At 38.1% G+C, this 18,704-nt stretch overlaps 1 protein-coding gene across 2 annotated transcripts in view; it reads left to right on the plus strand.

Moving 5' to 3' along the window:
* Nucleotides 1-18,704, plus strand: part of FER (FER tyrosine kinase) — a 183,818-nt gene that overhangs the window by 155,278 nt on the left and 9,836 nt on the right. Inside the window, exons 18-20 of one of the 2 annotated variants that reach the window (XM_085212751.1) lie at nt 10,539-10,580; nt 11,621-11,775; nt 16,041-16,163. In XM_085212751.1, coding sequence (XP_085068877.1) covers nt 10,539-10,580; nt 11,621-11,775; nt 16,041-16,163 — 320 coding nt within the window. The remainder of the gene's footprint in view (nt 1-10,538; nt 10,581-11,620; nt 11,776-16,040; nt 16,164-18,704) is intronic. The other variant, XM_085212752.1, reaches the window with a different exon arrangement.

Genomic DNA, 18,704 nt, shown 5'->3' on the forward strand with positions numbered 1-18,704 from the left:
GTACTCTTCGTTATTGTTTTAAATCATTTAATTTATTATTTATTTTGTTTCTTGGCTCATAAATACTGGCTTGGCAACATAATAATCTGGACTTCCTGCTTTTAAGCTGTTCTTATATCCCTGGCCTTTAATGTTGGTTCTGTCCTTCATTTTATCTGCTATAATATTGGTGTGGGTTATTTTTTTTCCCCATTTCTGTATATCCTAGCTTAGCTTCTCTTACTGTAGAAAGTATAACACCTTTTCTGTTTATGCATACAATTGTAGATAGTAGTGTTAATGAGCAGAAGAAAGTTACATTCCCAAGTCAAAGCTATAAATAATTATGATTACCTTTGATGATACTGTGTTATGACTATTAATTTGTCATAGTTGAGGCTGCAGAAAAGCCTAATTACTGTTGTAGGACAAAATATTTCTTGTCTCCTTCTGCAGTTCATCAGGCTGTGAACACATAGTGCAAAATGAAATCAGCAAAGCTGAACTATGCAAGGGAAAGAAAGATTGGCTACTAGTAAGAACTGGAAAGGTTACAGATTTTTTTTTTGTGAGAGGAGCAGTAGCTGTGAGGAAGCTGTATCTCAAAAATATCTTCCCTCTATTGTAAGAACACAATGACTCTTAAGCAGAGAAGAACTGAAGGCAAATACAGTCCTGCAGGAGTTGTAAATTGGGCATTTATTTAATAGTGGATCAGAAATAAAAACCAAAACAGTACAAAGATTGTATCAGCCCCAGTAAATTAATAATATAAGGGTCACTTACAGTGACAAGTTTTTGCAGATTATGTCCAAACACTAAGGACTGAGAGATCAGGAAAGAAGAGTGAGTTGCATGTTTTTTTAATGGAAGCTTTTTTCTATAAGACTGAAAAGTAATTATTTCTAACCCAGCATTTGCAGATCCACAGAGTAGTTGATGCTGGAAGGTGCCCCTGGAGGTCATCAGGTCCAATAGGGCCACCCAAAGCAGAGTGCCCAGGATCAAGTCCAGGCAGCTTTTAGAGATGGAATCATAGAATATGATGGAAGGAACCCACAAGGATCTTCTAGTCCATCTTGAGACTTCACACATCCAAAATTCAAGCCCTTTGTCTGAGAGCATTGTCCAAACACTTTTTGAGCTCTGCCCAGTGCCCTGGAGAGCCTGTTACAGTGTCCAACCACCCTCTAGTGAGAAACCTTTTCCTAATATCCCCCTGATATCCCCCTCACACAGCTCCATGCCGTTCCCTCGGGCCCTGTCGCTGTCACACACAGCAGAGCTCAGTGCTGCCTTTCTCTCCCCATGAGGAGCTGCAGCTGCCATGAGGCCTCCCCTCAGCTCCTCTGCTCTGGGCTGAGCACACCCGGGACCTCAGCTGCTCCTCATATGTCTTGACCTTCAGTCCCCTCACCACCCTCTTAGCAGTGTGTGTCAGTGCACTGTTGCCCGCACAGCACAGAATTTCTTCCTGGTGTTCAGAGGGAACCTCCTGTATTCTACTTTGTGCCCACTGCCTCCTGCCCTTGCATTGGGTGCCCTCTGTCCTATCTGCTCTCCTTTCAGCTATTTGTGTGCATTGTTAAGATTTCTCTCTGAGCCTTCTTTTTTTGAGGCAAAAAAAAAAAAAATCCCAGAAAAATGTCTAGTTTTGGCTTAATTTTTTTTTTTTATATTTTTATTTACAGATTGTCTTATATTCTTGTTTCCACCAGACATTTCTCCTCTCTTTATTTCTCTCATTATTTTTATTTCTCTGCCCTTACTGGTGTTTGCAGCAGCTTTTAATTTGTTCTCATTTGGAAGTTCAATTAAATTGCTATTTGACTTTTCCTTCAGATAATTAACAAAGCTGATAAAATGAAAACAGGCAACTTCAGTATGTTGCTATGTGTTCTTACACTTTTGCTAATCTTATAGGAAATGTCAAAAATACGTTACAATATGTATAATACTTCTTCCACATTTTCATCAGTGACATAGATGTACCCTCAGCAAGTTTGCAGGTGACACCAAGCTGAGCAGTGCAGTCAATACATTGGAAGGAAAAGAAGCCATTCAGAGGGACCAGGACAGGCCGGAGAAGTGGGCCCATGAAAACCTAATAAGGTTCAGTAAGTCCAAGTGCAAGGTGCTGCACTTGGGTCGTGGCAATCTCAGGTATTTATACAAACTAGGGGAAGATCTCTTTGAGACCAGCCCTGCAGAAAAGGACTTGGGGGTCTTTGTGGTCGAGAAGCTGGACATGAGCCAGCAGCATGCACTTGCAGCCCGGAAGGCCAACTGTGTTCTGGGCTGCATTAAAAAAGGGGTGGCCAGCAGGGAGAGGGAGGTGATTGGTCCCCCTCTACTCGGCTCTTGTGAGGCCCCATCTACAGCACTGCGTGCAGGCCTGGGGCCCCCAGTACAGGAGGAATGTGGAGCTCTTGGAACAGGTCCAGAGGAGGGCCTCTAAGATGATCAGAGGGCTGGAGCACCTCTCCTGTGAGGAAAGGTTGAGGGAACTGGGCTTGTTTAGCTTGGAGAAGAGAAGGCTCCAGGGCGATCTCATTGAGGCCTTCGAGTACTTTCTCTACAGGAGATGTGAGGTGATCTCTGAGAGAGAGCGAGGTGTTTCCCCTAGCATGGACACATGGTTAAATGATACAGTTCCTAGATGAGTGACTTATGAAATGGTTACAGATAATTTTTCTGATGGAAATTGTTGCTGTAAATGATGCTTTTGTTTCCATTGTATGGATGCCTGGGCTTTTGTGGACCTAAACAGAGTAATCAGAAGCAGAAGCAACCATTTAGTGTCTCAACTATTTGTCCTGCCAAGACATCAGTACCCAATATATATTCTTTGACTAGAGCATTTAGCACCATCATGGCAAATGGGGTAGTATTTCCTATTGTTAAAGTAACTTCAGGTAGGGGAGCAGGGTGAGATTTCCCCAGAGCTACAGATAGATTTCTGCTCATTTGGCACTTGCTTGCCAGATGTGAAGCAGCAGGCAATGTGGACAAGGACTGTCTTTTAAGTGATGCTAACTTTTGCTGTTGTTTAAACAATGCTGATGTTTTGGTTCAAATCTATTTCTGCTGGTGGATCACCAGCTCACACAAGATCTTTCTACATTTGTTTCCTTGTCAGCTGTGTGTTAACTATTCGTGGTTTTGATGACTTTTCTTTATTCATCATCCCCTCAATTTCCCTAAAGGCGTTTGCAAGGGCATCTGTGTTCCCAGTAGTACTCGTGATTGTTGGTATGATCAAAGGTTTCACTGAAGCAGATGCCCCTCTCAGAAGGGCATCTTTTTTGATGCTTTTCATTATTGATGCCCTTTCCAGACTGAATCCTGTAATTACCAGGTGTGCCACCCCCATCTGCTGCACTAGACTAATATCTCCTTCTGTTTTACACCATTTTCCCAGGGATGACACTACTTCAGCTGGATCTGTATAAGCTTTTAAAAGTGTTACACACAACCATTGGTACAGCATAGGTGCAAAAACATCCTGCCTGTGGGGTTTCCAGATATTTTCTTACTGAGCATAGAATCATAGCATGCCCCCATGGTATCTCATCAACACTGGCAGTAGGGCTTAATGGATCCTTTTCACCCACTAATAAGAAGATAGATGCAGTGTCACTATTCGAGGCTCACAAAGCCATGCTGGTACACTTTCCTCACTGTTCTGCTGATCTCTAAAAAATGGCTTAACTCTTTTGGGATGTGAGCATGCATGATCTCTGCCTTCCATCCTGCTACTCCCTCACTCGCAGCGTCAAAATCTGTGGACTCCTGATTCTTTCATCCTAACATCCCGTGGTAAGAGCACAAGCTGGAGAAGTCAAAACTTCACTTTTTCCATATCTGCAACTTCGTTTGTTAGTGGTTAGTGCCACCAGCTGTTTTACAGTGCATTGCAACTCATAGCAATGCTCTATCTGCGCAGTAATTACTTCTTGTGCGATCACCTTTGCATCTTGTAACTCTCTCACTGTACTGCATAGTACTGTAACTTCACAGTCAAAAGTTCTAAGATTGTCAAGAGCTAACAGCCATCCAAATCTTCCCATTAACTGGCAAGAAGATTGATTGATGCCATTCTCCTGGGCAATTTGCACACAGCCTCTTCAATCACCTTGGAGTTAATAACTGCTTCATCATCAACTTCAGATCCCACTTGCAGTGAAGGCATCATAGTCAGGGAAGCAGTGAGGCCGAACCAGCATTCGGTGGTGGGCCATTCTGCAACACAGAGAGTCCCCAGTGCCACCTCCCCGGTCCCTTGCTCTTTTGCCAGCCACTGTGTGACAGTTCCTGAATCCTGCCTTCTGCTCCACAATTGTGAGCCAGTTTAGACAGGAAGAAAGAACCAGCCTAGACCTGTGGCTGAAGTGGAATGAGTAAATTTATTGTCGTTACATTGCCAGTCAGATCATCCCTAAAGGAACACCTGAGCATAGGCTCACAAGCACAGTGGATGTAGGCACAGTCCATGCTAGAGGCTTACTGGTCTGCTGTTTATGCCTGTTTATCAGTGGTTCACTCAAGCGTAGTTTACCCCCATGCTGAATTCCCAGCTGCAAGGTCACTTGAGCTTATTTACATTCCTCGATTCCCTTCTTTTCTCACAACATCCTTGTTGCCAGTTTTTCTGCTTTTAACTCATTTCTCCTAACAGAAACTTCAGGCTTATCAATGTGAATTCCTTGGCTCATCTCTGCTGTAAAAGCTTCCTGCATGCACATGAATTTTTGTGGTTCCAAAAGCTACAGCGATCTCATTGCTTCTGCTGTGATCCTGACACTTAAACAGCACACCATAACCTCATGTTATTTCCATATTGTCTATTTCAGGTTCTACACACAAATTTTTCAAAATCCCATTGCTCTCTTCTTCTTGTAGCCAGAAAAGTGCTAAGCCTTTTATTTTACCTTCGTATTTTTATTTGTGGATAGAAAACCTTTTGCAGAACACACGTAACTTAGAAAGGGAGGGAGGATTAAATTATTTGGTAACTTGGTGAATTTACATTAAATGGATAGACATGGCCATGCTATTCCTTTCCATTTTTACTTATTATAATGTCTACAACTTGTTAAACATAAAGTTTCTTACATATTTCTGTTGGAATATTTCTTCCATATTTCTAACTGCAAATCTTGCTTAGCTGTCTAGAGCAATTAGTAAACTATTACTCTTCTTAGCTTTAGATTTTTTCTAATTCATATAGTAGACTATTTTTAGAATACTAAAATATTTTAACATGTTAGTAATCATTTTTAATGTTTTTAATCTCTAAATGTACAGAGATACACTGCAAGATACAAACTACAAAATGTTTTTTTACTCTGATGAGAAAATAATGTTAGCAAACAGTCATTATGTATCTGTGTCAATTTCATTTCCTTTGCTATATTACTATGTTACCTGTGCCATCCACTTGAATTTTCCCTCACTGATTAGGAAAAATCTACGATGTGATGATAACTTTGAATTGTAGTTGATCTTCCTCTCTTTGGTATCAGTTTCCTCTATCTTTCTCTTAAAAGAAACCTTGTCCTAAAGAAGCATTCCAACCTAAGAAGAAAGATTTTAAAATATTTTGTTTTCAACTGGGACTGGAAAAGCACTGCAAATTCTATTGTATTCATTTATCTTTTTCTATACAAAGTGTGTAAGAGACAGAATGCTGACCTGTATTAGAATTATGCCCTTGAATGTGTTAGTTCCTCGAGTACTTGTGATGTTACATGTCAAATTTTCATGCTCTACTTTTCACTGTAAATGTTGAACTGTTTTTAAACTACATACAAAGCATAATAATATTAATACTACTCTTTTTTTAACAAAATAATGTACTTCTTTGCTAAAAGAAGTAATGTAATCAGTGCTAAATATTATGCTGCTTTAGACATTTTCTTCAAATGCATCCTGCAAGCTTTTCTATCTGTATTATACAGTTGTTTATCTCTTCACATATTACTAGGTTTTTAGATAAGTTAAACCAACATTTAATGCCTCTGTACAGAGAAATGAATGATATTTTGACATTGTGCTAAGGAACAGAATAAGCAAAAGATTCAGAACAATTCAAAAGAGAAGCCATCCTTTTTATAAAAGGGCAAGGACAGTTACTGTAGCAAGTTTTGTGTCATCACATGGAGTGAATAAATCCATGATATTATCACGTAAAGAATGTATGAGTTAATACAGTCATATATGCTACTGTTGTGTTTCATCTTAATGGCTTCTGTGAATGCAGTACTTGTTAAAATTATTACTTGAAAATGTTATTTGACTTACTATGAGACCATCTTCTTGTATGTCTGCTTTTGGAAATGAAAGATGCCTGTGACTGTAACAGTCCAGTGCAACCTTTCCAAGTACAAAATGTAGACATCTGTTCTGGACACATCTTGGGTAATTATTCATCTTGGTTAATTACTTTTTGGACACCCAATTTCCTCCGTAATTCCACTGAATATCAAATACACTTTGAAGGAATTTTAAATTTTTTTTTAGTATCGTAAGCATAACCATATTTTCTGTTAACATGTAAGTATGAGGAAAAAGCAGAGGCATTTAATGCCTCATTTTTTGGTAATAATGATTAACTTGGAGTTGCCCAGTCCTCAAAGGTGGGGGACCTATGTTTGGAGGAGTAGTAAATTTCTACCTAGAGTATCTGGAAATGTAATGGAACATTTCTGACAACTCAACATTCGTAAACCCATGGAATCTGAGAGGATTCACTGCCAGAATGCTGAAGTAGTTAGTGGATGTTATAGTTGGACTCTTCTCAACAATTTGCCAAAGATCTTGGAGGCTGGTGGCTGAAGGACAGGTAACGTCAGTAGTTCACAAAAATAGCAGTTTCACGTGTAGACCTGCTAACAACCCTTCTCTTTTAATCAGATAATAGACTATATTGGTTGAATTAAATATGCGGAGGGAATAAGCTGATCCTGTTCACTAATTAATTACTTGTTTTTATCACTTAGGAGCATTTTAACTGCATGATCCAGGGAGGAGATATAAAACAGCTAATTAGTTCAGAGAGGCAATCTGTCCTGCTGCTTTAGTAATGAGGAGTTCGCTCTCTTGATTTTCTCTAGTTGATGGAGTTCTATTTGAATACTAGGTATCAATTTCTGCATAGTTCTTTAGAGGTGGAATCCTTTGAGAAAAGTTTGAGATTTATGTCTTCTCTGATGGATACGAATCCAGATGGTAACAACTCTCAGCACAGAGGAATTGCTTCTACTTCCACTTTGACTTGCTACTGAATTCTTAGCAAAAGCCTTACATGAGCTCTCTAGCAGTTTCAGCATATTCGACCTGTGTTAGTGACTTGTAGTCATTACCCTGTTTGAATTTAAAGGAACTGCTTAAAACTCAGATCTCTGATTTACATATCAATTTTTATTTTTTAGTAGTTGGGGAAAAATGTTTGTTTCTGATAGCACAGTGAACTTCCATAGTTATGGTATTAAATCGTGATAGTCATAGCTTCTCTTTTAGTAGGAATTTGTTCTGTAGCAGCTCCGTGTAATTAGTGCCTAATTTGTACAGCTTTCACAATGTGAAGTAAGGAATATTTGTTGATTTTCTGTGTTTAAGATGCATGCTGATTTTATGGAATTACTGCAGCAACTAGCAAATGCTGCATGAGAAGAAAAACAATGTCCCACATCCAGAGAGAGGCACCTAATTCCATGCAATTATATCTGCACTTTTTCAGGATGTTTGCTTTAGGGACCATTAAGGAGAAGAAAGTGAAAACAAATAGAACATTGATTTCTCTTTGTATGTTTTTTACAGGCTATCTAGAAAGTGTGAAAAGTTACTACAGATATCTAATTGAAATTATCTGTAATAGTGACTTTTCATAGCTCTTTCTGTCACAGGCATTATATGTATACATGTCATGTACACTCATGTCACTCATGTCATGCACCATACATAATGACTCTTGAATGAAACCCCATTGTGTGTACTTTGTATGGAAGGTTACAGTGCAAAGGGTTTTCTTTCTCAGTGTTTCCTGGAGCTTTTTCCTTGTATCAGTATCAAATTGAATGAATTAGAATCCTGGAATCTGAAAGAAAATTAAAGCTGCAGCTTATTGATTTATATTACTTTTTTAATATTCTTACATTTTTTTTCAGATTCTCTCTATAAGTTCTGTAGTAAATCATAGTGGTTATTTGTCTCATATTGGGACAGAAAAATGTGAGTATCATCTTTATATCAGACATGAGGAGAAGCAGTGCAGAAGCTGCTTGGAATATGTTGAAAAATCATAGCAACCTCTCAGAGTAAAAAAGAAGAATGTGAGGTGGCTAATGTAATATGTTTTAATATGCTCTTAAGTGTGCAAATACAAATAAGGAACTCTGGATGATTCAGTAGATGAAGGAGATGTAAAATGAGAACAGAAATGCTAACAAGATACCCTAGCTTTCAGGGCAATTACAAGACATAGCAATGAAATAATAAAACAGATAAATAGACACTGTTAAGAAATTACAAGAGAGAAGGGAGAAAAGAACCTGAAAAATACATTTTCAGTGGATGTAATTTCAAAACCTGAGACTTCTGAAGGTGGACCACTGAGAATTGTACTGTACTCATACTGTTTTATCCCACCGAATGGCAAGGTACTAGAGGTGCAAAGGAGTAGATTTTTTGGTGGGATTGTCACATCCCAACTGTGTGGAGGGACGAATGACTGAAATTTGCAAATCCCCATGGCTAGATTAAGGTGAAATAACACTAAAGGTGTGTACACAAGCATCAGCTTTAGTGGGAGATTTCTAGAGAGCAGCTACCCTGCAGGCTTTGGCTCTCTCACAAGTACGTCTAACCAAACTGTGTGGATTTATGAAAAATCAAAGTAAGCTTTGCATTACTTAGCAACTTTGAGAGGAAGAACACAAAGAAAGATCGGGGGATAGGGAGAGTACCCATCTTGGATGCAGCATGCCAGTGAGGCTGTTCTGTGTAGAGTCCCTCTTAGACTTGCATGTGCTCCTGTTTATTGGCCCCAGTTCCTGGACTTCTGGAGCCTTTTCTTGCTCCAGTTCCAGGATTGGTTGAGTGATAAGAGGCCTCTCCTCATGACTTGGCTCTTATTAAGCATTGTACTGGATCTTTCTTTCAGCTCAGTTACAGGAGTGTCTGAGATACAATCAAGGGAAGATCAGGTTCGTCCCCATGGCTAAACTCTTGTCAGGGGCTCATCACTTACAGAGAGCAATAAAAATACTTCTCAGTGTGATAGATGGGTAACTGACAAAAATAAAGCATCAACAATTTGCCCAGAAAGATTGATGGTGAACTTGACAGTTGTGTCCACCCTCACAAGTTGCAGACTATTAGCTGGCCACTGGCCTGTGATTCCTCCCTTGGTGCTTGTATACAGAATGTCAACTTGAATGGTGTCATTCTGCAACCCACTCCTAAACAACAGACAGCTTGAAAATCACTTGCATGATGCCAACGCTTCTATATCTGAGGTCTTTTAGAAGATCTGGTGTTAATTTATGTATATCTAGAAGATAGTTGCAAACTTTACCCACTTTCTCGTATTCCAGTTTGATTTTCTTGGAAATGTACTAGGAAATTTTTAGTAATAATAACAAACACTTTTTCTAGATGATCCTAAAAGATAAATAAAATTGTCATACACGAAACAGACAAAAACTATGTGAACTGCATGTAAGCTTTGCATACAGGCATTATACTATTTACTATATATTTTCCCTAATAATCAGAATTATGGGGAACAAACTTAAGACAGCTCAGTGTTTAGCTTTTTCCGAATCTTACTCGGAACTGGTTTAAATGCTGGTCTGACTCAAGTAAGGAGATGTGCATGGTTTTAACTAACTCTTTAAATTTTCTTTCACATATGACTTACTCCTTACAACTTCATAAGATCTAGACTAAATGGAGTAAAATGGTAAGAAAAAAAAACAACCCTCAGAGCTAAAATATAACTGGAACCTCAGCCGTAAATACTGAGAATGTTGTGGTGATACATTTTACTTGAATATAAGCAGTAACAAATTGATACTGGAATCGAGCAGTATCCCATACTAACATTAAACTATGTTCGATGGTACACGTTGAGCCGTTTTAGATATTTGTGTATATCTTCAGTAGCAAACTATGATTTCAGATGTGTTTTTCAGGAGCACAGTTTCCTTAACTGCAAAAATAACTGAATTTGTATTAATGTAGCATGATGCTCAAGAGGCATAAATTATCTTACTGGCAGCAAAGCTGTGTGAGTCAGCTGCAGTTTAAATCTTCAGATCAAATTTAATGGTTACCTACAAACAAAGCCTCTCTATGTAGCAAATAATGCAGTGCAAAATCAGTACGCATCAACTGATCAAAGTAGTTGTAGACGTATGAACTCTAACACCTGTATATATGGATCAAGACTTTTACTTAAAGATGAAATTTAGTTCAGACCAATGTCCTGAGTGTCACTGCCGTGCAGAGAGCTTAGAGCTGTTTGTCATTGGTTCAGACTTTTCTTCCTGCTGTAGGTATGGACACAAATTTGGTGCACACCTTGGGCAGAGTTCCAGGTTAGTTTCCTTCAAAAATAATTTAGTTTGCATGCTCCAAAATCACTCTTCAAAACCAATGAATGTCCATTAAGTGCACACAGGGGATTCACACTTCAAAATGGCTAGAGCTCCAATCTCAAATGTGAAAGCTAACGTTATTTCCCATGGAATATTAGCTATCTAAGCTAAAAATATCCACTGTATATTTATTTTAAGAATACTTTGCCAAGGAATTGTAGCTACTGTTACAATTCAATCCTATTGTTTAACATGTTTTTCCTCCAAAAAAACTTAGTATGTATTTTGTTACACTGACTGGAATTATAGTAGGTATTATTCACTATTTTAGTATAATGTGAAATAATTCAATGTAATAAACATATATTGCATTGATAATACATTGTTTTCATGTATTTGTATCTCAAACATATGCTGCATAGAAGCTACATTAGGTCTTTTATCAGATATTACTACAGCCTCTCTCTTAATCTAGAATGATGTATTTGAGATGAGAGAGAGAAAGGAAGGTTGTTTTAGGCTTCTCACCTGTCACTGCGCCAAAATGCCTTTTCCTGTAATACTGAGTAGCATTATTTTTAATGGAAATTCTAATGATAATATATGTAAGGTGTAAGAGCTAGTTCTCTGTTGGCTTGTTTTTTTTTTTTTTGTTTGTTTTTTAGCGTCTTTCATAACTGTGGGAAGATGTTTTAGGCATCTACTTGCAATTCTGTTTCATTTCACACAAAATCTGATCTGCTAACATGCAGATTTGCTTCTCCTTTCAGCTGCTCCTTCCTCCTCACTGCAACCCCTCTCCCATGTGGTCTCCCCTCACACTGCAGTCCCTTCGGAAAATGCCCACCTACTCTGGTGGTCTCCCCACGGGCTTCTAAAAGCTTCATCTGTGTGGTGCCACACTCACTTTCACTGGCAAATTGAGCTGTAGTAGGAAAGACTTGCTAAATGGTTTCATGTTTTTCTTCACATTTTCCATGACTCTTAAGTAGTTTTAAACATGTAAAAATGTGGAGTTAATGTTTCTTGTTCTAACCTAGGGATCTGGCTGCAAGGAACTGCTTGGTGGGTGAAAGCAACATACTGAAAATAAGCGACTTTGGAATGTCTCGTCAAGAGGATGATGGCGTATATTCATCATCAGGCTTAAAGCAGATTCCTATCAAGTGGACTGCCCCAGAAGCCCTCAACTATGGTAAGGATGTATCTGTAAGTTCCCCGCAGAAAGTACACGCAGAAAGTACGAGAAGCAGGACAGCTATCCCATCCACATATGTTAGTGTATATATAGTTTTTCCTTGTATTCATGTCAGGTCAAAAAGATTTAAAATACTTCAGTGGTTTGTGATATTTAAGTGGTATATAAAATACTGTTCTACTTTTGAAAGGAATAAGGCAGCAATTTGCTGCTCTTATGTTATTATCGAGCACTAAAATAATGCTCTGGCAGTGCTGCCGACTGGTTTTAGTGGACTGATTTGTTCGTCATCTGAATCATTACCAAAATTGCTGGCAGGTTCTGCATATTTATGGCAGTGATTGCTCTAGCATTTCTTTGGAAATGGTAGAAAATGTTAATATTCTGTGTTAGGTATATCATTGCACTTGAGAAAAATGAAGACTGCTTTATATTTTTTCAACTTCAGCTTTTTTTTTTTTTTTTTAACCTGTACTTTTTATATACTGCTGTGCTGTTCTCACTGTGGGAAAATCCATTATTTCTGATTAAGGGAAGTGGTCCATACTATGTATTTTAGATACAAAACAAAAATAGAAACTGTAGCATTTAGCTTTTTAACTTGTGGGTGAAACTAGAAAATACGATTTTCTAAGTGAAATGAACTGTAAGAAGTCAGCATATTAAATGGATGATGTCATATTTTGAATGCAATTCTCTCAACCAGATCTTTAGTTGATTACTTAGAAAAAAATGTTTTAAATACTTGAATTGAAATGTCTACAAATATTTTGGCCATCTCTTAAAGCTTGAGTTTGAAATCCTGCATTGAAAATCATAACTTTGCAACTCAACAGGAAAATGCTTCATTTAATTAACACTTTTATAGAAGTTAATGCCATAATACAGTAAAGCAGGTCTGTCCTTTGTAAGGCTAAAAATAAATGCAGTTACAAAAATTGATCCTATATCACCAGTTACTCTCTGGAGCGTAGTGTTGCTGGTGGTCACTGTGGAATACGTTTTCTATTCTGGTGTTTGTTTGTTGCACTACAACAGGTGTTTTGAAAGCTTTATTTTATTGTTTCAAAAGTACATACAGTGTATTTGATATATAATGGAAACCCGTTGCTCATAGCCTGATGCAGTCCAGTAAACTACATAAAATAGAAAACAGTCTTATTAGCAATACCTTAATTTGTACTGATTTTTCTGCAGATTACTGGAGAAGGAATTTGATTAAAATCTACTTATATGGTGTTTCCTAAATTGCATCTATACCCAACCAGCTTGAAGTAGCTTTCTGTATGTTGGGAAAATCAGGGAGTTGTTATCAGCAGCACAGAGTCTAGTTGGAGGCCTGCAACTAGCAGTGTTCCCCAGAGGTCAGTGCTGGGTCTTTTCTGATTCAATATCCTTATCAGTGACAGTGCACCGTCAGCAAGTTTGCAGATGATAGAAAGCTAAGAGTAATTAGTGACACACCAAAAAGATGTGCTGCCATCTAGGGAGACCTTGGCAGTGTAGAAAGTTGGGCAAAGAGGGACCTGATGAGCTTCAGCAAGGGCAAAAGTGGAGTCTTAAACTCCTAGGGAGGAGTAACCATCTGCATTAGTATGGTTTAGGAGCTCTGCAGAGAAGGATTTGGGTGTCCTGGTGGGCACCAGGTTGGCCTTGAGCCAGCAGTGTGCCCTTGTGGCCAAGAAAACCAGTGGCATCCTGAGCTGCATTGAAGAGAGCTTGGTCAGCAGGTCAAGGGAAGTGATCCTCCACCTCAATTCTGCCCTGGAGTACTGTGTTCAGTTCTGGAATCCCCAGTTCAAAAAAGAATTTCTAGAGAGAGTCCAGTGGAGGGCAACAAAGATGATGAAAGGCCTGGAGCATCTTGCATACAAGGAAAAACTGAGTAAACTGGGTCTCTTAGTCTGGGCAAAGGAAGACTGAGAGGGGATACAATAAATGCTTATAAATATCTAAAGTGCAAGGGTCAAGTCAACAGGGGTAGACTTTTTTTGGTGATGTGCAGGAATAGAACAGGAACAATGAGCAGAAGCTGGAACACAGAAATTCTATACTAACACGAGGAAGGACTTCACTGCGAAAGTGGCAAAACACTGAAGCAGGTTGCCCAGAAAGATTGTAAAGTCCCCTTCTCTGGAAATATTCATGATCTGTCTGGATGCCTACCTGTGCAGCCTGCTGTAGGGGTCCTGCTTTAGCAGGGGGGTTGGATTTGATGATCCATCCAAACCCTACAATTTTGTGATTCTGTGAAAATAAGCCATCTTGAATGTTTTTACTTTCAGCAGTCTAATATATGATATGCAAAAAGTGGTGGTAGGTTTCTGGGTATTTTTGAAGGACTATATTTTCTACTCCCTTGAAAGATACAAGTAAAAATAATGGTTTAATGTTTTACAATCCTGATAATGTGGTCCTACCTACTGCATTATTTTGTGTGGGTAACATTTGAAGGCATTTATGAATACCAGACTGAAACAGAACTAAATGTTCCGTGACTCAAAACTAGTTGGAACCACTGTTCATGTTGGTTCTTAGTGGCAAAGTGTAAGAGTTGGGAGAAAATGAAAGATAGGGAAATTTGGCCATTGCATGAATGACACAGTGCTTAAGAAAATAAGAAAATAGTTGTTTTTTTTTTATTATTTCTTTTGGATTCACTGTATATAAAAAATGAATAGCAGACACACACACACACACACACACAAAACAAAAAAGGGAAAAAAAAAAACAGAAACTGAAGTCGTGATCTTTAAACTGGATTAGGAAAAATGGAGTAGTCAGGGATCTGTGTCTGAAGTCACAACTGAAATCCTGATGCTACTGGAGGTTGTGGAAGATTCAGCATTTACTTCAGTGGGCACTGTTTAGTGCCATTCCTTACCATTATTCTAACTTGTGGTTATATGATTTCCACCACTTCTAGCAAGTGAAAAAAATGCTTTAAAACCTCCTTGTAAATAGATCAAGTAGAGGATATTCTTGCTTTCTGTTCTTTCATAATTAATGTATACATTTAATATACACTTATTTCCAATATAACTTTGTGCTCTAAATTACTGTGTGGTGTTTTTTTTGTGAATGAATAAGCCTTTTTTTTTTTTTTTTTTTTTTCTCCTGGATAGTAGCACACTTGGAAGGCAAATTAACTGTACAGAACATGTTTTTTATGTCACATATCTTGTGTTAACTGAATGATTTCAAGAAAAAGTGTTAAAATTAGTGGATGCCAAACTCTGAAGAGAGTTGATATACAGATAAGAAAACTAATCTTGCTTCAAAGAGTACACTGAATGTCCATAATTACCATCTAGAAAGCACACTAGCTAATATAGCACAACTGGAAGTGATGCTTAGTTTAACAGTAAACTGAAGTTTCTGATGGCAGAGCAGTTGACTTATCACCAACTGTCTCTATAATTTACATGTATTTTATTTTCCCTTTTTTTTTTTCTAGCCAGGGGTGGTTTAGTTTGCTTAATCTAATGGTTGGAGATGAAAAACAATACATTCATAAGCATGTATGTATTTTTAAGACCGAATATATATATATACAATGCAATAATATGTTACAGAAATATAAACAGAAAATTAATGAAAGAATTGTGGGAGGTGGATTTTTACGGTAACATTTTCATAGATCCTGCTACAAAGGGCTTGGATCCTTCACTTTCTGATGCAGTGCCTCTTTTAATGTGAATACATCAGAGACAATGATCCAAGATCTCTTCTTCTTCCATAAAATCAGGTTTTCATTACACAGAGAGGTTTGGAAGTCAGTTATCAAAATTTACTATCTGAGAAGGATAGTTGGAGACAATGGAACAAGCAGGTCCAGTTTTTTACTTTTTCTTTGACTGATTGGTTGCATCAGTTCTTCAGGGTCAAATTAAACAGCAGTTGAAGTCCTTTTGTATTAAAAGAATATATTTTTTTTTTACTGTAAGAGGTAAGTAATTCTTAAATTACCAGCAGAATAATTTATATGGTAAGGTTATCTCAACCATGTGCTTTGTGTAGCAAGTCTATTTGTCAGAATTCTTAATAATTAAAGTTGGCTTGTACTATGGTTATTGTACTTAAGATAATATATCATTTCTAATACTGAAGACTATGGTATTTACAGAGTGTTTATTTGTAGCTACAGCTTTGTTCAGCTTAAAGATTCCCAATATAATATTTTACAAAAAAAATAGTATCTGGAATCATTTGAAGAATGAATTTCTCTGTAGACTAAGCTGTGTGTTTTCTCCTTTTCTTAGGGAGATACACATCAGAGAGCGATGTATGGAGCTTTGGAATTCTTCTGTGGGAGACGTTCAGTTTAGGAGTATGCCCATATCCTGGAATGACCAACCAACAAGCACGAGAACAAGTTGAGAAAGGTAGGAAGTGAAAGAAATGCTATATGCATCCATGAGGATGTACCAGACAAAGAAAGATAACAAATAAATACTATCTGGAACTATTTATCTGGAATTAGCTATCTGGAAATGTTAGCAAAAATATTGTAAAATTATTTACTTGATAATTCTAACAAACATAGATGTATATTAAAAATGAAAAGGAATGTATTGACCACTGACTTAAAGGAGGAAGGACTTCTAGCACATTTTATGTATGCATAATGTATAAAACATACATGTGTGTTACTAAAAGGTAAGATGAAGAGAGGATGAATTTACTGCTATGGAAAGCAGAGGCTTGAGCAGAATGAATTATTTAAGATTATGCTAATGCACCTATAAATATTCTAAATTACTAGAAGAAAAAAATCTGTATCATTCCATCTTCTATATTAAAGTATTTCAGACAAAGTTTTATCAGTTGCAGTAGAAAATGTTAAGCTGCTTGAGCTATGAAAGCTGCATTTCTCCCCTACAAAATAATCAGAAGACTTTTATTAAAGTGGCAAATAACTACAAGCAGGATTTCAGGACTTTGATTTATTTTCATCATATTTAGTGACATTTCAGAACTCTGCGTAGTACTACTGTGTAAAACAGGTTCTAAATGAGTAAGACTAGTAATTGATTTTTAAAAAGTGTAGTTTGGTGGAGGGGATGGAGGGGGTCATTGTTGTTGATTATTATCACTGTAGATGACCACCAAAGCTTATCCTTAAAAGGCAAAAGCAAAAATTCAATCTTTGTCAAAGCAGAGACATGTATGTAAAATTAAGTTTTACTACCTAATTACTGTTTGAATCCACTGCAAAGAAATTGATCCAGATGAAAAATTAAGAAGTATTTTTTTGCCTTTCTAGTTTTTTTTGTATTATGGAAAAACATTCCTGATGGCCCATAAGAAATTCTCTTTCAGTTTTTCTTCTAGAATCATCATTTCTTGTATCATCATTTTTTTTCTGGTTTTCACAAAATTACAGCTTATCTGTTAGGATAGTCAGCTAGGATATTCCAGATTTTCTTCCTGATTTATCTGTCTCAATTCCTCAATCAGTATGAGTCATCAGTACATTTAGTTGCTTGAATGCTTACAATTAAACAAGGATAATTTCAATCCCAAATTGAGTATATAGAATCACTTCACTTTAGAGGCAAAAAATAGTTGCTGCCATCACTGTTTTAAAGAACTAGTTTATAGGGACAGCTTCATGAAGGAAAGGATTTTTTATGTGGCTTCATACTATCTGTGTGTCTTAGAGCTCCTTTGAAGTTACACACATCAGTCATGCACCTAGAGCAGACACATATACTATAAAAAAAATCAAAATTAGTTCTTTGATTTACCTGTTGTGTGAGTCTAGAGTCATTTGTACTCTGCTTTAGAAAGAGAGAGGTTTCTACAGTAAGCCTGAAGTCACAGAGCTGTGTTAGCTGTAGAACCCTGTGTGCCAGCCCACTGAGCTGTTCTCTGCCTGTAATTAACCCTGAGAGTTGTATTTGGTAAACAGTTCACAGAATGACAGGTGGACAGAGACTTCTGGGTCCTATCTGGTCTCCTGTTCAAGTAGGGACACTCAGAGCATGGTGCCCAGGACCAAGCAGCTTTAGGAGATCTCCAGTAAGGAGACCCCACAGCCTCTCTGTACAGCCTGTGCCAGTGCTCCATCACCCACATAGCACAGAAGTGCTTGCTGGTATTCAGAGAGAATATCTTGTGTTCCAGCTTGTGCCAATTGCATCTTGTCCTGGCATAGCTCTTTTCTTCACCAGGTTGAACCTGAATCCAAGCATTGTAAGCTTTAATTCAGAGGAGAGATGCTTCAGTCTCCTCAGTCTTCTTTGTGACCCTCCTCAGGACTTTTTGCAGTCTGTTCATGCTCTCTTGTAGTGGAAGGTTCAGAAATGGACCCTGTTCTCCACGTGTGGCCTCACTCACCAGTGTTTAGAAAAGAGGAAGGATTATGTCCCTCCACCTGATGGCAATGCTTTGACAAGCAAGGCAAAGTATCTCACTAGCCTTCTTTTCCACAAAGATACCTGGGGTATGTACTTCTGTCTGGCTCACATTCAACTTGGTGTCCACCAACACCCTCGAGGCTTTTTCTACCAAGCTGCTTTCCAGCTGGGTGGTCCCAGCATGTCCTGGTACCTGGGGTTGTTACCCTCCAGGTACAGGACTCTGCACATCTCCATGTTGAAATTTATAAGGTACATTTTTCCACCCCTTTCAGTTCCCTCTGGATGGCAGCATGACAGTGGTATATCAGCCATTCCTCCTGGTTTTGTGTCATCTGCACACTTGCTGAGGGTATACTCTGCCACAAGATCCAAATCATTAATGAAGATGTTAATCAGGCCCCAGTACTTAGCCCTGGCGTACTTCACTAATTACAGCCCTCCTACTAGACTGTGTGCTTTCCTCTGGACCCAACTGTTCAGCAGATTTTCAGTCCACCTGTCTGCACATTCAGACTGTGTTTCAAGTGCTTATCCATTCAGATCTACTGGGATGTATTGTTA

Source organism: Meleagris gallopavo, chromosome Z (assembly GCF_905368555.1).
Source record: "Meleagris gallopavo chromosome Z, MGAL_WU_HG_1.1, whole genome shotgun sequence".
In the NCBI taxonomy this organism is placed as follows: Eukaryota; Metazoa; Chordata; class Aves; order Galliformes; family Phasianidae; genus Meleagris; species Meleagris gallopavo.